The sequence below is a fragment of the Coregonus lavaretus genome (genome assembly GCF_964263955.1).
Source record: "Coregonus lavaretus genome assembly, contig: HAP1_SCAFFOLD_223, whole genome shotgun sequence".
Classification (NCBI taxonomy): domain Eukaryota; kingdom Metazoa; phylum Chordata; class Actinopteri; order Salmoniformes; family Salmonidae; genus Coregonus; species Coregonus lavaretus.
This window is the reverse complement of record NW_028163486.1, coordinates 537,123-559,271: the sequence shown is the minus strand read 5'-3', so window position 1 is coordinate 559,271 and position 22,149 is coordinate 537,123. Positions and strand designations below refer to the sequence as shown.

At 42.4% G+C, this 22,149-nt stretch overlaps 1 protein-coding gene across 3 annotated transcripts in view; it reads left to right on the top strand.

The window, feature by feature from the left end:
- Window positions 1-19,669, top strand: part of rnmt (RNA (guanine-7-) methyltransferase) — a 37,818-nt gene extending 18,149 nt beyond the window's left edge. For all 3 annotated transcript variants that reach the window (XM_084192950.1, XM_084192952.1, XM_084192951.1), the window contains exons 8-11: window positions 2,598-2,715; window positions 5,683-5,784; window positions 6,943-6,976; window positions 17,460-19,669. In XM_084192950.1, the coding sequence (XP_084049076.1) occupies window positions 2,598-2,715; window positions 5,683-5,784; window positions 6,943-6,976; window positions 17,460-17,497 (292 nt within the window). In that variant the 3' untranslated portion in view covers window positions 17,498-19,669. The remainder of the gene's footprint in view (window positions 1-2,597; window positions 2,716-5,682; window positions 5,785-6,942; window positions 6,977-17,459) is intronic.
- The last annotated feature ends 2,480 nt before the right edge of the window (window positions 19,670-22,149 follow it).

The window sequence follows — 22,149 nt, the reverse complement described above, 5'->3', positions numbered from 1 at the left end:
GTGTTACCAGAGTAAGGGTTATCAGAGGAAGGGTTATCAGAGGAAGGGTTACCAGAGGAAGGGTTATCAGAGTAAGGGTTACCAGAGTAAGGGTTACCAGAGTAAGGGTTATCAGAGGAAGGGTTACCAGAGGAAGGGTTACCAGAGTAAGGGTTATCAGAGGAAGGGTTATCAGAGGAAGGGTTACCAGAGTAAGGGTTACCAGAGTAAGGGTTACCAGAGGAAGGGTTACCAGAGGAAGGGTTACCAGAGGAAGGGTTATCAGAGGAAGGGTTATCAGAGGAAGGGTTATCAGAGGAAGGGTTATCAGAGGAAGGGTTACCAGAGTAAGGGTTACCAGAGTAAGGGTTATCAGAGGAAGGGTTACCAGAGGAAGGGTTATCAGAGTAAGGGTTACCAGAGTAAGGGTTATCAGAGGAAGGGTTATCAGAGGAAGGGTTACCAGAGTAAGGGTTATCAGAGTAAGTGTTATCAGAGTAAGTGTTATCAGAGTAAGGGTTACCAGAGGAAGGGTTACCAGAGGAAGGGTTACCAGAGGAAGGGTTATCAGAGTAAGGGTTATCAGAGGAAGGGTTATCAGAGGAAGGGTTATCAGAGGAAGGGTTACCAGAGGAAGGGTTACCAGAGTAAGGGTTATCAGAGTAAGGGTTATCAGAGTAAGGGTTACCAGAGTAAGGGTTATCAGAGGAAGGGTTATCAGAGTAAGGGTTATCAGAGTAAGGGTTATCAGAGGAAGGGTTATCAGAGTAAGGGTTACCAGAGTAAGGGTTACCAGAGTAAGGGTTATCAGAGGAAGGGTTACCAGAGGAAGGGTTATCAGAGTAAGGGTTACCAGAGGAAGGGTTACCAGAGTAAGGGTTACCAGAGTAAGGGTTATCAGAGGAAGGGTTATCAGAGGAAGGGTTACCAGAGTAAGGGTTATCAGAGTAAGGGTTACCAGAGTAAGGGTTATCAGAGGAAGGGTTATCAGAGGAAGGGTTATCAGAGGAAGGGTTATCAGAGTAAGGGTTATCAGAGGAAGGGTTACCAGAGGAAGGGTTATCAGAGTAAGGGTTACCAGAGTAAGGGTTACCAGAGGAAGGGTTACCAGAGGAAGGGTTACCAGAGGAAGGGTTACCAGAGGAAGGGTTACCAGAGGAAGGGTTACCAGAGTAAGGGTTACCAGAGTAAGGGTTACCAGAGGAAGGGTTACCAGAGGAAGGGTTACCAGAGTAAGGGTTATCAGAGTAAGGGTTATCAGAGTAAGGGTTACCAGAGGAAGGGTTATCAGAGTAAGGGTTACCAGAGGAAGGGTTATCAGAGTAAGTGTTATGACATGTTGGTCAAGTGAATCCACCTGCTTGTGGAAATGGAAGTAGATGTCATTACCAGGGGTTGGAAGTTAAATTAATTTCCAATCGTTTCATTCTGAACAGAACCACTATTTTTTTCGTTCCATTCCACTGTTCCGACCAGCAAAATAAAGTTCTGAACTGGTTCGAACCCCCCCAAAAAAAGTACTGGTTTATATGATTATTTTCTGTTCCTTTTTTACATTTAGCTCATTAAATGACTTCACCAATCAGTGCTGACAGAGCAGGCAGGCTGGTTGGTTACATGAGTGATGGACAGAAGTGTAGCCAATGGCACAAGGTGCGACTGAAACTTTGCGGATGGGGAGAGAGCGAGAGCGTGTTGAGGAGGAGGCTTGAAGCGCTGGGCATCTTGTTATGACATGCATTATCTGAATTAGGTCCACAGAATTATAACTAGGAGGAGCGGCTTCTATGGAGGAACGTTGAATGTCCTTTGAACTAGCAAGCTTGTTTGTGCAGAGCGGCACCAGAATTAAAAACACGTCTTACCTTTTTGTAGTTAATAAATCCAACGTGAAACGTGATAACAAGGCTATAGTAACTTTAACTAGCATTGAAAAAGTTAATCCATTCTTCTCTAGCTAATTAACAATCTCTCTCTCCCTAATTTCTGAATCACGCCTGTAACGTCAGTACAGAAGCCTCTGCTTCAGAGGGGGAGGGAGCCTGAACACACTGGTAAAGATGTTCAGCTTGCAGACACTGGAATATGTTTCTGACTGAGACAATGAGGGGTTTGCATAGGCGCTTTGTTGCGTTTTTGTTGTTGTTGTGGGACTAGAAAGAAATGCATGGAATGTAAAATAACGTTATTAACAGGTTCCCATGCTTTCGAAGTAACGGTCTGGTTCACTTCCATTCCAGTTTCCATTTCAGTTCCTTGAATCTTTTTTTCTTTCGGTTCTGTTCCCTGAACCGGTTCCAACCCCTGGCATAACATTTGTTTTCAACCTTTGAACTGTCTTGACTTGGTATTTTAGTCATATTGTAATATTAGAAGATACCAGAAGGTGGTGGACAGGGATTACATGGAATCAGTAATGCGTCTGGCAAAACTTTACCTCACAAACAGAATGGTTTCATTGATAACGTCTTTGTATTTAAAGGTAAATACATTTTTATAGTTTTTAAATATTTTGATCCCAAGGTGAAATGTCACCAATGTCTCAGATTCAGTTTCTTATAAATATACTTTATATTAGTCTCTTACCAGAGAGCTGAGCTAGTGTTTTCTATTGACAGGATGGCCAAGAAGTACAACATGCGTCTGGTGTTTAAGAAGACGTTCTCCCAGTTCTTTGAGGAGCACATAAAGAACAACCAGCACAAGATGTTGATGCAGAGGATGCAAGCACTGGAGGTGGGGATCAATACACACTACCGTTCAACAGTGGGGATCAATACACCCTACCGTTCAACAGTGGAACAGTTTGGGGATCAATACACACTACCGTTCAACGGTGGGGATCAATACACACTACCGTTCAACAGTTTGGGGATCAATACACACTACCGTTCAACAGTTTGGGGATCAATACACCCTACCGTTCAACAGTGGGGATCAATACACCCTACCGTTCAACGGTGGGGATCAATACACACTACCGTTCAACAGTTTGGGGATCAATACACACTACCGTTCAACAGTTTGGGGATCAATACACCCTACCGTTCAACAGTTTGGGGATCAATACACACTACCGTTCAACAGTGGAACAGTTTGGGGATCAATACACACTACCGTTCAACGGTGGGGATCAATACACACTACCGTTCAACGGTGGGGATCAATACACCCTACCGTTCAACGGTGGGGATCAATACACACTACCGTTCAACAGTGGGGATCAATACACCCTACCGTTCAACAGTTTGGGGATCAATACACACTACCGTTCAACAGTTTGGGGATCAATACACACTACCGTTCAACAGTTTGGGGATCAATACACACTACCGTTCAACAGTTTGGGGTCACTTAGAAATGGCCTTGTTTTCGAAAAGAAAAGCCATTTTTTTTGTCCATTTAAAATAACATAAAATGGATCAGAAATACAGTGTAGACATTGTTAATGTTGTAAATTGCTATTGTAGCTGGAAACGGCTGATTGTTAATGGAATATCTACATAGGCGTACAGAGGCCCATTATCAGCAACCATCAGTCCTCTGTTCCAATGGCACGTTGTGTTTGGTAATCCAAGTTGATCATTTTAAAAGGCTAATTGATCATTAGGAAACCCTTTTGCAATTATGTTAGCAGAGCTGAAAACTGTTGTGCTGATTTAAAGAAGCAATAAAACTGGCCTTCTTGAGACTAGTTGAGTATCTGGAGCATCAGCAATTGTGGGTTCGATTACAGGCTCAAAATGGCCAGAAACAAAGAACTTTCTTCTGAAACTCGTCAGTCTATTCTTGTTCTGAGAAATGAAGGCTATTCCATGCGAGAAATTGCCAAGAACCTGAAGATCTCGTACAACGCTGTGTACTACTCCCTTCACAGAACAGCGCAAACTGGCTCTAACCAGAATAGAAAGAGGAGTGGGAGGCCCCGGTGCACAACTGAGCAAGAGGACAAATACATTAGAGTGTCTATTTTGAGAAACAGGCGCCTCACAGGTCCTCAACTGGCAGCTTCATTAAATAGTACCCGCAAAACACCAGTCTCAACGCCAACAGTGAAGAGGCGACTCCGGGATGCTGACCTTCTAGGCAGAGTCCCAAAGAAAAAGCCATATCTCAGACTGGCCAATAAAAAGTAAAGATTAAGATGGGCAACAGAACACAGACACTGGACAGAGGATGATTAGAAAAAAGTTATGGACAGACGAATCGAAGTTTGAGGTGTTCGGATCACAAAGAACATTTGTGAGACGCAGACCAAATGAAAAGATGCTGGAGGAGTGCTTGATGCCATCTGTCAAGCATGGTGGAGGCAATATGATGGTCTGGGGGTGCTTTGGTGGTGGTAAAGTGGGAGATTTGTACAGGGTAAAAGGGATCTTGAAGAAGGAAGGGTATCACTCCATTTCGCAACGCCATGCCATACCCTGTGGACGGCGCTTGATTGGAGCCAATTTCCTCCTACAACAGGACAATGACCCAAAGCACAGCTCCAAACTATGCAATAACTATTTAGGGAAGAAGCAGTCAGCTGGTATTCTGTCTATAATGGAGTGGCCAGCACAGTCACCGGATCTCAACCCTATTGAGCTGTTGTGGGAGCAGCTTGACCGTATGTTATGTAAGAAGTGCCCATCAAGCCAATCCAACTTGTGGGAGGTGCTTCAGGAAGCGTGGGGTGAAATCTCTTCAGATTACCTCAACAAATTAACAACTAGAATGCCAAAGGTCTGCAAGGCTGTAATTGCTGCAAATGGAGGATTCTTTGACGAAAGCAAAGTTTGAAGGACACAATTATTATTTATATAAAAAATCATTATTTCTAACCTTGTCAATGACTACATTTCCTATGCTTTGCTATATTTCCTATTCAAACTCATTTCATGTATGTTTTCATGGAAAACAAGGAAATTTCTAAGTGACCCCAAACTTTTGAACGGTAGTGTACATCAATAGATGAATCAGTTACCTGGACTGATCAATGAAACAGAAATAAAAAACCATGAGGAACCAGGATCTTTGCAAGAAGGTTATTGTATTCAAGACAACGTATTAAATGTCTGCAGGTGGGGGATTCAAAGTCCCCACTACTTTACCCCACTAGCTATAGGCTACTAAATGTAGCCTTTGCCCACAGTGGTGTCTCATGTTCATTGATGCAGAATAATTAGTGGAACGCTTGTCAATTGTGTTTAATAATATGACTCTCCGTTACAGAGACACCAGTACCTCTGTTAATTATGTGACGTGAAGATAACACAGTTCAATGCAAACTGGACAGAAAAGCTGTACTTTAGATTAATGCAATGCAAAGGCCACACTCATTTATTAAAGATACATTTTTATGATTTGATGAAACAGGAATTGTTTTAATGACGTCCCATATCTTTTGACGTGAGGAATGAACCATTCTTTAGATATCATGTGTCTTTGTAGCATCTGAAAACAATATCAAGTCTTCACTAGCCTGGAGCAACAGCCTTCAATTTGATATAGTCCCCATCTGTGCTGTCCTGTCTAGAACCTCTGCAGAGAAAGAAGTGTTCTTAACATTAGTAACCAAAAACAAGTCTCTTTATGTATCCGGAGTGTATTATAGACACACTGTGAGTCAGCGGCGCCACGGTGTGACTCATAACCTGGCTGGACAGAGCTTCTAAAAGGAAAAGGGTGATGTTGCTGTAATTAATTGTGTTGTTGTGTCAGTCTTTCCCGACAGAAAACAGGAACAAGTCATCCTCAGACAGCCTTGATGATTATGATCACGCCAAGAGAAAGGCTGACAGCCCTAATGTCAAGCTGCCACTGGTAAGAGATAATGAATGTCTCTGTCTTGGGACCTATCTTCATATTGACAAGCACAACTCCATGACTTCAATGGAGATTTAGATGAAGTGTTTTCAGTGTAAATTTAAACCACTAAACTCACATAAAAAGTATGTAGAAAAGATAATGGAACTATGTTTTTAAATAAGATCATCTTCAAGAACAAACGATCACCAAATAAAAACTAGACGGGGAGAATCTAAAATACAAAACATTTCATGGCATACATTGATTTTGTGATAATGTTTGAGTCACTCAGACAGCATAAGAACATGGCAAAATGTGTGGAATTACAGGAAACTAGCTTTAAAATGTTCTCTCCGCCCCATAGCGAAATGTGGAGAATTGCAGGAAATTTGCTTTAAAACATTACAATTTTGGCATGGTTTTAGAGGTCCTCTAAAACCATGCCATTGCCCACCCCCACTATCAACCCCCACACCCCCACTGTCAACCCCCACACCCCCACTATCAACCCCCCACTATCAACCCCCCCACCCCATGCCAACTTTGCCACCACTGCTGAAAAAAGTATTGGGGGAAGCACTGAGATTTATACAATGAGATATAACTTTGAGAACTTTTTAGCTTTGTAAAATTACTTTCTTTAAAGGGGCAATCTGCTATTGAATACATACAAACATTTTGGGATTTTTTAAATTAATGATATACCCATTAATTCTTGAAGAATATAATTTATGAATGCCTCATGAGATTAGTTAAACTGTCGTACCCCATCAGAACTCAAAATATAACCTTGTTTTCTCTAAGGTAGATAATGGAAACAAACACTCTATAGCCCCTAAACATGGTTAAAACTATTATTTTGATCTCATGGATCGTCAGCCCTCGGATCCATAGCTCTGTCTATACATTTTTACAATTCTCCAGCCCCATCCCTCAGCTGTTTACCAAAACAAGTGATGGGGTGATGCTTTTGTTGTTGTTTGAAGTGCAGATTACCCCTTTTAAAAATTTGAATGATGCAGTCAGTGAAAGTGTTTACACTAATGTAATAGATGCATTTCTAATCAAGAGCCTTTCATGGTACCCAAGGACAGTGTTTATAAGAAACATTAGAATATCCAATGTACAGAAACGGCATTGTGACCATCTGTATTGCTCCTTGTTTCTGTACAGGGAACATTGAGCAAGTCTGAGTGGGAGGCAACAAGTAAGTAGCATGGGTTTTGTTTCAACCCTTTTTGTGTGTTATTTGTAACCAGTCATGTTAACTGCTTCTACTAACAGTACTAGTCATTAGTTCTGGATTTACACTCTTCAGTATTAATCTGCTGTTTCTAATCTAATTTTAGAGTGTAATAAATGTCAGTAAAGGCTGAAATGTTTCACAGCTAAAGATGTATAGATGAATGTATACTACATCATGTGTACTTAATAAGTCTGTCTGATTTAGAGACTCAACACAGGACTGTTGTTGTTATTGTTCCATGGTTTGGTTGTAGATATTAGTCCTAGTACCGTCAGGATGATATCTCTATTGGTTGTAGATGTTAGTCCTAGTACCGTCAGGATGATATCTCTATTGGTTGTAGATATTAGTCCTAGTACCGTCAGGATGATATCTCTATTGGTTGTAGATATTAGTCCTAGTACCGTCAGGATGATATCTCTATTGGTTGTAGATATTAGTCCTAGTACCGTCAGGATGATATCTCTATTGGTTGTAGATATTAGTCCTAGTACCGTCAGGATGATATCTCTATTGGTTGTAGATATTAGTCCTAGTACCGTCAGGATGATATCTCTATTGGTTGTAGATATTAGTCCTAGTACCGTCAGGATGATATCTCTATTGGTTGTAGATATTAGTCCTAGTACCGTCAGGATGAAATCTCCACAGAATCTCGTAAAGGACCATGTAAAACGTTTAAAGTCCCAGTCTTTCCTGTGTTTTTGTATATACAGTTGAAGTTGGAAGTTTACATACACCTTAGCCAAATACATTTAAACTCAGTTTTTCACAATTCCTGACATTTAATCCTAGTAAATATTCCCTGTCTTAGGTCAGTTAGGATCACCACTTCATTTTAAGAATGTGAAATGTCAGAATAATAGTAGAGTGATTTATTTCCGCTTTTATTTATTTCATCACATTCCCAGTGGGTCAGAAGTTTACATACACTCAATTAGTATTTGGTAGCATTGCCTTTAATTTGTTTAACTTGGGTCAAACGTTTCGGGTAACCTTCCACAAGCTTCCCACAATAAGTTGGGTGAATTTTGGCCCATTCCTCCCGACAGAGCTGGTGTAACTGAGTCAGGTTTGTAGGCCTCCTTGTTCACGCACGCTTTTTCAGTTCTGCCCACAAATGTTCTATAAGATTGAGGTCAGGGCTTTGTGATGGCCACACCAATACCTTGACTTTGTTGTCCTTAAGCCATTTTGCCACAACTTTGGAAGTATGCTTGGGGTCATTGTCCATTTGGAAGACCCATTTGCGACCAAGCTTTAACTTCCCGACTGATGTGTTCATGTTGCTTCAATATATCCACATCATTTTCCTTCCTCATGATGCCATCTATTTTGTGAAGTGCACCAGTCCCTCCTGCAGCAAAGCACCCCCACAGCATGATGCTGCCACCCCCGTGCTTCACGGTTGGGATGGTGTTCTTCGGCTTGCAAGCATCCCCCTTTTTCCTCCAAACATAACGATGGTCATTATGGCCAAACAGTTCTATTTTTGTTTCATCAGACCAGAGGACATTTCTCCAAAAAGTACAATATTTGTCCCCATGTGCAGTTGCAAACCGTTGTCTGGCTTTTTTATGGCAGTTTTGGAGCAGTGGCTTCTTCCTTGCTGAGCGGCCTTTCAGGTTATGTCGATATAGGACTCGTTTTATTGTGGATATAGATACTTTTGTACCTGTTTCTTCCAGCATCTTCACAAGGTCCTTTGCTGTTGTTCTGGGATTGATTTGCACTTTCCGCACCAAAGTACGTTCATCTCCAGGAGACAGAACGCGTCTCCTTCCTGAGCGGTATGATGGCTGCGTGGTCCCATGGTGTTTATACTTGCGTACCATTGTTTGTACAGATGAATGTGGTACCTTCAGGCATTTGGAAATTGCTCCCAAGGATGAACCAGACTTGTGGAGGTGTACCATTTTTTTCCTGAGGTCTTGGCTGATTTCATTTGATTTTCCCATGATGTCAAGCAAAGAGGCACTGAGTTTGAAGGTAGGCCTTGAAATACATCCACAGGTACACCTCCAATTGACTGAAATTATGTCAACTTGCCTATCAGAAGCTTCTAAAGCCATGACATCATTTTCTGGAATATTCCAAGCTGTTTACATACACTAAATTGACTGTGCCTTTAAACTTCTGACCCACTGGAATTGTGATACAGTGAATTATAAGTGAAATAATCTGTCTGTAAACAATTGTTGGAAAAATTACTTGTCATGCACAAAGTAGATGTCCTAACCGACTTGCCAAAACTATAGTTTGTTAACAAGACATTTGTGGAGAGGTTGAAAAACAAGTTTTAATGACTCCAAACTAAGTGTATGTAAACTTCCGACTTCAACTGTATATCCACACTATGAGGTTGGAATAATACTGTGAAATTGTGAAAATGATGATAATGATGATAAGGATGATAATGATGATAATGCCCTTTTAGTGTAATAGCTGTTTGAAAAGACTGCCTGAGATTTCAGCCTGTTGTGGTGGGATGGAGTTTTGGCCTGCCTGGTGATTTAGTGGGGTAGTCTTTGATATGTGGATATTATATACCTCACATGCGACCCATGAATCAACCGTCCTATTAATATGATTCAAGTCTATTAAACTGAATATCTGATTCCATTTAACGTTATAGTAAAACCATGTGCAATCAAGTATTATGCTTTTGCCGACTAAGATCAAGAAATGGTCATGAGAAGCGAATATCAAAGCAAGTATTATTTAATAACTTAGTCAAATGAATGGATTCACATACAAGGCATAAACCTAAGTTACAAGGCAATACTGACATTAACAAAGCATAATTCTAGGCATATACACTGAACTAAAATATAAACGCAACATGTAAAGTGTTGGTCCCATGTTTCATGAGCTGAAATAAAAGATCCCAGAAATGTTCCATACGCACAAAAAGCTTATTTCTCTCAAATTTGTTTACATCCCTGTTAGTGAGCATTTTCCCTTTGCCAAGATATGCCACACCTATCAGGTGGATGGATTATCAAGAAGCTGATTAAACGGCATGATTATTACACAGGTGCACCTTGTGCTGGGGACAATAAAAGGCCACTCTAAAATGTGCAGTTTGTCATACAGCACAATGCCACAGATGTCTCAAGTTTTGAGGGAGTGCAATTGGCATGCTGACTGCAGGAATGTCCACCAGAGCTGTTGCCAGAGAATTGAATGTTCATTTCTCTACCATAAGCCACCTTGAACGTCGTTTTAGAGAATTTGGCAGTACGTCCAACCGTCCTCACAACCACAGACCACATGTATGGCGTCATGTGTGCGAGCGGTTTGCTGATGTCAACGTTGTAAACAGTGCCCCATGATGGCGGTGGGGTTATGGTATGGGCAGGCATAAGCTACGGACAACAAACACAATTGCATTTTATCAATGGCAATTTGAATGCACAGAGATACCGTGACGAGATCCTGAGGCCCATTGTCGTGCCATCACTTAATGTTTCAGCATGATAATGCACGGTCCCATGTCGCAAGGATCTGTACACAATTTCTGGAAGCTGAAAATGTCCCAGTTCTTCCATGGCCTGCATACTCACCAGACATGTCACCCATTGAGCATGTTTGGGATGCTCTGGATTGACGTGTACGACAGCATGTTCCAGTTCCCGCCAATATCCAGCTTCTTCGCACAGCCATTGAGGAGGAGTGGGACAACATTTCACTCGCCCCAATCAACTGCCCTCTATGTGAAGGAGATGTGTCAAGCTGCATGAGGAAAATGGTGGTCACACCTGATACTGACTGGTTTTCTGATCCACGCCCCTACCTTTTTTAAAGGTATCTGTGACCAACAGATTCATATATGTATTCCCAGTCATGTGAAATCCATAGATTACGACCTAATTTATTTATTTCAATTGACTGATTTCCTTATATGAACTGTACATTTTTGAAATTGTTGCATGTTGCGGTTATATGTTTGTTCTAGGTCCTAGGTTAACTTACAAGACCAAGCATGAAAAAAGAGATGCCTAGGAAATTAGAATTGTTCATACCTCGATGGACTGGACACAGGGTAAGAGACAGAACAATGGGATAAGATGGTGGTAGTCAAGCTGAGGTTAACCCACTGTTTATAAATAGCTATATGGTGGTAGTCAAGCTGAGGTTAATCAATAAATGCAAGCAGACATTTTGATTAGCTAGGTAGCTAACGTCAGAGGGGGAAGGGCTGACTGGTCCTTGGGCATTGTCTTGGTCCATTTGCCATGCGGCCAGAGGGTGACCGAGAGCACTTAAATTAGGGCCGAGCCTACAGTGACATCACCAGCCGTTAAATTAGTTAATAGACCAATAAGAGAGTTCCAAACCTTTCTGCCAATAACAGCTCGTTTTGGTTTTCCCCTCCCCACTCCCAGACAGTCCTAGCCCCACTCAGATCACTGACAGTCCAAAGTTCTTTACTTGAGAAATTGCTCTTGCTAAGAAGCTATTTTTGTTTCTTTTTGATTTTAATTGAAAACAATCACAGTAATGTACACTATATATACAAAAGTATGTGGACACCCATTCAAATTAGTGGATTCTGCTATTTCAGCCACACCCGTTGCTGACAGGTGTATAAAATCGAGCACACAGTCATGCAATCTCTATAGACAAACATTGGCAGTAGAATGGTCAACTGTAAGTGCTGTTATTGTGAAGTTTAAACATCTAGGAGCAACAACGGCTGAGCTGCGAAGTGGTAGGCCACACAACTGGACCGCTGAATCGTCTGTCCTCGGTTGCAACACTCACTACCGAGTTCCAAACTGCCTCTGGAAGCAACATCAGCACAAGAACTGTTCCTCGGGAGCTTCATGAAATGGGTTTCCATGGCCGAGCAGCCGCACACAAGCCTAAGATCACCATGCGCAATGCCAAGCGTCGGCTGGAGTGGTGTAAAGCTCGTCGCCATTGGACTCTGGAGCAATGGAAACGCGTTCTCTGGAGTGATGAATCACGCTTCACCATCTGGCAGTCTGACGGACGAATCTAGGTTTGGCGGATGCCAGGAGAACGCTACCTGCCCCAATGCATAGTGCCAACTGTAAAGTTTGGTGGAGGAGGAATAATGGTCTGGGGCTGTTTTTCATGGTTCGGGCTAGGCCCCTTAGTTCCAGTGAAGGGAAATCTTAACGCTACAGCATACAATGACATTCTAGACGATTCTGTGCTTCCAACTTTGTGGCAACAGTTTGGGGAAGGCCCTTACCTTTTTCAGCATGACAATGCCCTGTGCACAAAGCGAGGTCCATACAGAAATGGTTTGTCAAGATTGGAGTGGAAGAACTTGACTGGCTTGCACAGAGCCCTGACCTCAACCCCATCGAATACCTTTGGGATGAATTGGAACGCAGACTGCTAGCCAGGCCTAATCGCCCAACATCAGTGCCCGACCTCACTAATGCTCTTGTGGTTGAATGGAAACAAGTCCCCGCAGCAATGTTCCAACATCTAGTGGAAAGCCTTCCCAGAAGAGTGGAGGCTGTTATAGCAGCAAAGGGGGGACCAACTCCATATTAATGTCCATGATTTTTGGAATGAGATGTTGGACGAGCAGGTGTCCACATACTCTTGGTCGTGTAGTGTATGTAGGGAGTGAAATAGGGTAGCTGTCTATGTAACCAACTGAAATGTTAATGTTGGGTTGTGTAGTGTACTTAATGGTTACCCAGAAATGATTTGATATTGAGATAAAAACGGCTGCTTTGGACCTTTTTTAATATTGTTGCTTTCCCCTCCACACACTTAGGCAGTAACCTGTAACACTGTTGAGTTTCTGTGGTGGTCGCTGCAGCAGGGAGGAGAGCGAGACCAACGTGGGTCACATAGTCGCTCGCTGTCTTTTTTTTTTTTACTCCCTTTAGTCCATACAGGAGATACGGCCCAAATTCTCTTCATGTGGGCATATCAGAACCATTAAGCCTTGTTCACACTGACAGTTTGAAGTGATTTAAATCAAATTTTGTTGCGTATCAGATTCAAGTCTGATCTTTTTCCTACAGTGTGAACAGCCAAAAGGCACATGGAATCTGATATTTTCAAGGCAGATTTAAACCACATTCATACGTGGTTTGAAATCAGATACAAATCGGATTCCTGGCCATGCGACTTGTGTCTGAATGGTCAAATCAGATTTATTTGCAGTCAATACTTTTATTTATCATATCTTGTCTGTTTACAGTTTGACAAGTACATGTGGTAGCTAACTGGCTTGTTAATTGTTTACAAAAACGAATTTGTAAATGTGCTAGCAAGCTAAACAGCTAACTAGCTTGTTGACTGTTGTGGCTAGCCCCCCAAAAGGTTTAAAGTTGGATCATCCTTGAGGCTTTAAGTGTTCTAACACTATGATCTCGAACAAAGAAATTAAGTTGTAATGAAAACCAATAGAACAGGAGCGACATGCAGGGGAAGTCTTTATAAAAGAATCGCCTCCACATTTCTATGGTTTGATTTTGGCTAAGCTAATTTGAAAGCAAGGTAAGACGTTCCTCATTATTTGAAGAAAAGCAAAACGTTCAGGTTTCAAACAATTATACTGCCTTAAGCTCACATTGTAAAGCGGTGGTTGACGCGCTGATAGTAATAATAATAGCTTGCATACCGTTGACTATAGCACTCGAATGGCGAATGGGTAGCGTGCTTTAATTATGAGTTGAGCTTGAGAAATAAAAATTGTAGCTCTTTTAAATCATGACCATCAAAACAGTTTTTAACATGCATTTAGAATTATTTGTTGCTCATGACTGGGCTTATAAAAGCACGTTTCACCCCAGTACCAGCAGTGATATCACCAAAACATCCTAAACCGGCTGAAATTATAGTCAGTCTTCTCAAACAGCTCTAAAGGCCATTATCATCATCTTCACCCTCATAGTGTGGGCATACAGTGCATTCGGAAAGTATTCAGACCCCTTCACTTTTTTCACATTTTGTTACGTTACAGCCTTATTCTAAAATGGATTCAATATTTTTTCCCCTCATCAATCTACACGCAATTCCCCATAATGACAACTCGAGAACAGGTTTTTTGACATTTTTGCTAATTTATTACAAATAAAAAACATACCTTATTTACATAAGTATTCAGACCCGTTGCTATGAGACTCGAAATTGAGCTTAGGCGTATCAAGGATCCTCCTTGATGTTTCAACAACTTGATTGGAGTCCACCTGTGGTAAATTCAATTGATTGGACATGATTTGGAAAGGCACACACACCTGTCTATATAAGGCCCCAGTATGAAAATGAATGCACTCACTAACTGTAAGTCGCTCTGGATAAGAGTGCCTGCTAAATGACTAAAATGTAATGTAAAATGTCCCACAGTTGACAGTGCATGTCAGAGCAAAAACCAAGCCATGAGGTCGAAGGAATTGTCCGTAGAGTTCCGAGACAGTATTGTGTCGAGGTACAGATCTGGAGAAGGTTATCAAAAAATTTCTGCAGCATTGAAAGTCCCCAAGAACACATTGGCCTCCATCATTCTTAAATGGAAAAGTTTGGAACCACCAAGACACCCGGTTAAACTGAGCAATCGGGGGAGAAGAGCTTTGGTCAAGGAGGTGTCCAAGAACCTGATGGTCACTCTGACAGAGCTCCAGAGTTCCTCTGTGGAGATGGGAGAACCTTCCAGAAGGACAACCATCTCTGCAGCACTCCACCAATCAGGCCTTGATGGTAGAAAGGCCAGACGGAAGTCCTCAGTAAAAGGCACATGACAGCACGCTTGGAGTTTGCCAAAAGGCACCTAAAGGACTCTCACACCATGAGAAACAAGATCCTCTGGTCTGATGAAACCAAGATTGAATTATTTGCCTGAATGCCAAGCGTCACGTCTGGAGGAAACCTAACACCATCCCTATGGTGAAGCATGGTGGTGGCAGTATCATGCTGTGGGGATGTTTTTCAGCGGCAGGGACTGGGAGACTAGTCAGGATCGAGGGAAAGATGAACGGAACAAAGTACAGAGAGATCCTTGATGAAAACCTGCTCCAGAGCGCTCAGGACCTCAGACTGGGCTGAAGGTTCACCTTCCAACAGGACAACGACCCTAAGCACACAGCCAAGACAACGCAGGAGTGGCTTCGGGACAAGTCTCTGAATGTCCTTGAGTGGCCCAGCCAGAGCCCGGACTTTAACCAGATCGAACATCTCTGGAGAGACCTGAAAATAGCTGTGCAGCAACGCTCCCCATCTAACCTGACAGAGCTTGAGAGGATCTGCAGAGAAGAATGGGAGAAACTCCCCAAATACAGGTGTGCCAAGCTTGTAGTGTCATACCCAAGAAGACTTGAGGCTGTAATCGCTGCCAAAGGTGCTTCACTGAATGCTTATGTAAAAGTGATAATTCAGTTTTTTGTTTTACATTTGCAAAAATGTCTAGACCTGTTTGTGCGTTGTCATTATGGGGTATTGTGTGTAGATTGATGAGGGGAGAAAAAACAATGTGATCCATTTTAGAATAAGGCTGTAACGTTACAACGTGGAAAAAGTCAAGGGGTCTGAACCTTACGAAGGCGCTATATATATAAAACACAGGTACAGTTGAAGTCGGAAGTTTACATTCTTAGGTTGGAGTCATTAAAACTTGTTTTTCAACCACTCCACACATTTCTTGTTAACAAACTATAGTTTTGGCAAGTCGGTTAGGACATCTACTTTGTGCATGACACGAGTCATTTTTCCAACAATTGTTTACGGACAGATTATTTCACATAATTCACTGTATCACAATTCCAGTGGGTCAGAAGTTTACATACACTAAGTTGACTGCGCCTTTTAAACAGCTTGGAAAATTTCGTCATGGCTTTAGAAGCTTCTGATAGGCTAATTGACATCATTCGAGTCAATTGGAGGTGTACCTGTGGATGTATTTCAAGGCCTACCTTCAAACTCAGTGCCTCATCGCTTGACATCATGGGAAAATCTAAAGAAATCAGCCAAGATCTCAAAAAAAAAAATGGTAGACCTCCACAAGTCTGGTTCATCCTTGGGAGCAATTTCCAAATACCTGAAGGTACCACGTTCATCTGTACAAACAATAGTACGCAAGTATAAACACCATGGGACCACACAGCCGTCATACCGCTCAGGAAGGAGATGCGTTCTGTCTCCTAGAGATGAACGTACTTTGGTGCGGAAAGTGCAAATCAATCCCAGAACAACAGCAAAGGACCTTGTGAAGATGCTGGAGGAAACGGGTACAAAAGTATCTATATCCACAGTAAAACAAGTCCTATATCGACATAACCTGAAAGGCCACTCAGCAAGGAAGAAGCCACTGCTCCAAAACCGCCATAAAAAAGCCAGACAACGGTTTGCAACTGCACATGGGGACAAAGATTGTACTTTTTGGATAAATGCCCTCTGGTCTGATGAAACAAAAATAGAACTGTTTGGCCATAATGACCATCGTTATGTTTGGAGGAAAAAAGGGGATGCTTTCAAGCCGAAGAACACCATCCCAACTGTGACGCACGGGGGTGGCAGCATCATGCTGTGGGGGTGCTTTGCTGCAGGAGGGACTGGTGCACTTCACAAAATAGATGGCATCATGAGGAAGGAAAATTGTGGATATATTGAAGCAACATCTCAAGACATCCGTCGGGAAGTTAAAGCTTGGTCGCAAATGGGTCTTCCAAATGGACAATGACCCCAAGCATACTTCCAAAGTTGTGGAAAAATGGCATAAGGACAACAAAGTCAAGGTATTGGAGTGGCCATCACAAAGCCCTGACCTCAATCCTATAGAAAATGTGTGGGCAGAACTGAAAAAGCGTGTGCGAGCAAGGAGGCCTACAAACCTGACTCAGTTACACCAGCTCTGTCAGGAGGAATGGGCCAAAATTCACCCAACTTATTGTGGGAAGCTTGTGGAAGGCTACCCGACACGTTTGACCCAAGTTAAACAATTTAAAGGCAACGCTACCAAATACTAATTGAGTGTATGTAAACTTCTGACCCACTGGGAACGTGATGAAATAAATAAAAGCTTAAATAAATCACTCTACTATTATTCTGACATTTCACATTCTTAAAATAAAGTGGTGATCCTTACTGATCTAAGACAAGGAATTTTTACTAGGATTGAATGTCAGGAATTGTGAAAAACTGAGTTTAAATGTATTTGGCTAAGGTGTATGTAAACTTCCGACTTCAACTGTAAATCATGTTTTTGAATGCACTGGGCCTTTAAGCAAGCACATATAAGTCAATATTATTGGTTGGGCCAAATCCTTCTGCTCCGAGTTGAGGTTGTGACACTGCAATGACCTGTCTGCTAATGAGCTGATTTTATTAATCAATCAAACCTAATTGAATTATCTCTCTCCTCTTAATGCCCCGGATGTGCACTAGCTAATGTGGATCCTAATGAATTAAACAAAACTCTCTTTCTTCCATCTCCATCTCTCCATCTCTCTCTCAGGCATATACCTGGTGTTTGCATTTGAGAAAATGTCCTGAATGCCAGAGAAGAGAACCCCAGTTTGAGAAGTCGACTCGTCAATATAACAATATTACACTGTTTTTTGTTTGGTATGTTTTGGGGGGGGGGTGTTTTTGAAGAACAGACTTGCTACCCACTCTGCAGTGCTTTGGGCAGAGCATGGGGGGGAAAAAAATAAAATAAAATGGGGGTAGAATTGCTAATGTAGTTTTAATGTTTTCCTGTATTGGTTTGAGCTTTGACTGTATTTGACAGTAAGCTTGTGTTGTCCTATCCATCCAGCCATCAGCTATAGCCAGACTGTTGTCATCATCTGTAGTTCATATCTATCCAGCCTTACTACTTCACCTTTAACCTAGTGATGTCCTTTATACAACGGGGTGTGTCTAATCCTGAATGCTGATTGGTTAAAACCGCATTCCAGCCGGTGTCTATTCCACAAGTTACCACCGGCTAAATCTATGATGTTAAAATGCCCATTTACTCTGTTCCATCTGACTGCCCAATCCACTCTCATCAGCCTAGCCAGGTACTTTATAAACTTGATCTCCACTATAAAAAGGCATGTAGACATTCTCACATTTCTTTTAGACTAACAATATTTTTTCAACAGTGGAGATTTGAATAAACCTTGATCTGTCTCTCTGACATTTGCAACATTGTTTCAATATTCCAGCTGTCGCATAGTAATGAACGTGTCGGGAGGAGACAGGAAGGCAGCTTTTCTCAGCCAGTCGAATTCATGAATCAGCATAATTTCTATGGCTATATGCAAAGAAATATCAATAGAAAACAGGTCAAACGTGCAGCTAGTTCTTTCCTGCTTCAGTTTGAAGTGATTATGTTAGCTGTGTTGTTGTTGGCTAGCTCCTCTGAACAGCAGTGTCCTGACGAGAGAGCACATTTTCTATGCCAGGTGAAATCTTGCATCATTAGCTCATTGTTATGGATGTATCCAAATAAATGTCACTAGAAAACAGCTTAAACAGCTTAAACAAATGCAAACGAAGCTACTGTTGTTATTCTGGCTGCACTGTTTGACGTGACTGTAAATTAGCCGTAGTTGGCTAGCTAGCAAGGGATCAGAACGTCGCCAGCCAGTGTGGCAATAGAACATTTAGAACGAATGACTGTATCCATAGATACAGAACAAAAACACCTAACGACTGGGTCGCGTCTCTGGAACCAAACCGATAGAACGAACGACCAGCCGGCTTGGGTAGCAACCCTAGATTTGTGTCGGGACTATATCTTGTGGAAGGATGAAATAGTTTGAAGAAATTCATCAAAATATTTTTTTTTATTAAAATATGTAAATCATTATTTGAATATGTTGGTAACCCCATTGTATAAAAGTGATAATGCCCTTGAAGCCGGTGTTTTGAAGATATATTGACTTCGCCTCGGGCCTAACAACACCCGTGCCAAAATATCCTCCAAACACCGGCTTCGAGGGCATAATCACTTAAATAATAAATAGCATGTTACTGAAACGACATTTGAGGATACGTAGTACTGGCATCAAAGTAGTCATGTTTTCACATTTCAGAATTGCAAATGATGGGCAGCTTTGGCTCCCGGCTCCCACTATTTCCAGGTAGAAGCCTATTTCTCTTTCAACATGTAATATGTGTCTGTTCCAACAGGATGTGTTGTATCAGTGGTACTCTGTCCTATAAAGGATGGTTGTCTACAAGAGGATTAGATCAGTGAATCAATACTAGTTCAAAGTAGGAACATCTTGTAGAGGTGTTTTAAGGCTCAACTATGTTTCAGGTAATCAGCCTGTAGATTGGGGGGTTTGACCTAATCAACACATTTTTTACATTTTAGTCATTTAGCAGACGCTCTTATCCAGAGCGACTTAGTTAGTGAGTGCATACATTTTTATACTGGCCCCCCGTGGGAATCGAACCCACAACCCTGGCATTGCAAACGCCATGCTCTACCAACTGAGCTACACGGGACTATAACACATTGATCCTTATGTAACCCTATGTAGTCCTGTGTAGCTAAATGACTACCTGGGGTATGTGTACCTTCTGTCTATTCCCTATATAATGCTTTTGACCAGTTACCATTAGCCCCCCAAGGAATTCAGCTAAAATGAGATGAATTGAGGAAACCTGTTCCCAAGTATTCCCTCAAATAAAATAAAAGATGTCTCTCAATGTAATCAAGGTATGAAATGATTGTCATGTTCTTTTTGGGCTGAATCTAGTTTCCTATTCCTGATACAGTATATTGCGACATCAGAATTTGAAAATGTGAAAGCAGTTAGCTAGTCATGTTTTTATATTCATTTAACGGTCAATATTTTGTTTTGAAAAATGTAATCTGACCAAAGCACCGGTTCCAGTCCAGTACAGGAGGATTGGGGCCAGTAATCTGACCAAAGCACCGGTTCCAGTCCAGTACAGGAGGACTGGGGCCAGTAATCTGACCAAAGCACCGGTTCCAGTCCAGTACAGGAGGACTGGGGCCAGTAATCTGACCAAAGCACCGGTTCCAGTCCAGTACAGGAGGATTGGGGCCAGTAATCTAACCAAAGCACCGGTTCCAGTCCAGTACAGGAGGACTGGGGCCAGTAATCTGACCAAAGCACCGGTTCCAGTCCAGTACAGGAGGACTGGGGCCAGTAATCTGACCAAAGCACCGGTTCCAGTCCAAGTGCCAATGCCAGGTGTTTCCATTTGTTGGATGACATGAAAATAGAGCTCCCTGGCAACGCTCACCAGTGGTGGGTTTGGTGTGGAAATGAGAATGAATGAGCAGAAAATAACCCCATACCTACTGTCAAATATGGTGCTGGATCTTTGACGTTATGGGGCTATTTACCACTGGTCCTGGGGCCCTTGTTAAGGTCAACAGCATCATAAACTTTACCCACTACCAGGACATTTTATACAAAAACCTGGTTGCTTCTGCCAGGAGGCTGAAACTTGGCCGCAAGTGGATCTTCCAGCAAGACAATAACCTCAAGCACACATTGAAATCCACAAAGAAATGGTTAATTGGCCACAAAATCAACATTTTGAAATGGCCATCTTAGTCTCCAGACTTGAAACCCAATGAAAACCTGTGGTTTGAATTGAAGGGGGAAGTCCATAAACGCAGACGAAGGATATCAAGGATCTGGAAGGATTCTGAATGGTCGAAGCGCCTCCTAGTGTCTCCAACATAAAACATTGGAGAAAAGGGCTCCATGCCGTTTCCTCGCAAGGTGAGGTATTGAAAACGGATGTCAATCATTTTGACACTACCTTTTCTGAGCATTTGTATTAGTATAAAATATAATTTCCCTTTTTTTTTTTTTTTGCGTACAAGACAAGCTCAGGCTAGCCTGATTGTGGGTGTCAAGTGTGTGGCATCGCTTTCTATTGGCCGTGGAATCAGCCATAGCCTCCAGAACGTGTAATGCTTCGAAAAATAAAAGGATGTTTCATAAATATTCTGTTCACACGTTTTGCTTGAATGCTCTTCATGCATCCAACCATGAAAGACCCCTGTAACAGTCCCTGTAACAGTCCAGCAGGGTCAAATGATAATCACAGTGGTTGTAGAGGGTGCAACAGGTCAGCACCTCAGGAGTAAATGTCAGTTGAGCTCCGGTGCATCCTGTTTCCATTGATCATCCTTGATGTTTCTACAACTTCATTGGAGTCCACCTGTGGTAAATTTTAAATTTATTGGACATGATTTGAAAGGCACACACCTGTCTATATAAGGTCCCACAGTTGACAGTGCATGACAGCAAAAACCAAGCCATGAGGTAGAAGGAATTGTCCGTAGAGCTCCGAGACAGGATTGTGTCGAGGCACAGATCTGGGGAAGGGTACCAAAACATTTCTGCAGCATTGAAGGTCCCAAGACTCTTCCTAGAGCTGGCCGCCTGGCCAAACTGAGCAATCGAGGGAGAAAGGCCTTGGTCAGGGAAGTGACCAAGAACCCGATGGTCACTCTGACAGAGCTCCAGAGTTCCTCTGTGGAGATTGGAGAACCTTCCAGAAGGACAACCATCTCTGCAGCACTCTACCGATAAGGCCTTTATGGTAGAGTGGCCAGATGGAAGCCACTCCTCAGTAAAAGGCACATGACAGCCCGCTTGGAGTTTGCCCAAAGGCACCTAAAGGACTCTCTGATCATGAGAAACAAGATTCTCTGGTCTGATGAAACCAAGATTGAACTCTTTGCCTGAATGCCAAGCGTCACGTCTGGAGGAAACCTGGCACCATCCCTACGGTGAAGCATGGTTGTGGCAGTATCATGCAGTGGGGATGTTTTTCAGGGACTGGGAGACTAGTCAGGATCGAGGGAAAGATGAACGGAGCAAAGTACAGAGAGATCCTTGATGAAAACCTGCTCCAGAGCGCTCAGGACCTCAGACTGGGGCGAAGGTTCACCTTCCAACAGGACAATGACCCTAAGCACACAGCCAAGACAATGCAGGAGTGGCTTCGGGACAAGTCTCTGAATGTCCTTGAGTGGCCCAGCCAGAGCCCAGACTTGAAAACGATCTAACATCTCTGGAGAGACCTGAAAATAGCTGTGCTGCGACGCTCCCCATCCAATCTGACAGAGCTTGAGAGGATCTGCAGAGAAGAATGGAAGAAAGGTACACTTCAACTGAGACGGAATCTAAAACAAAAATCCAGAAAATCACATTGTA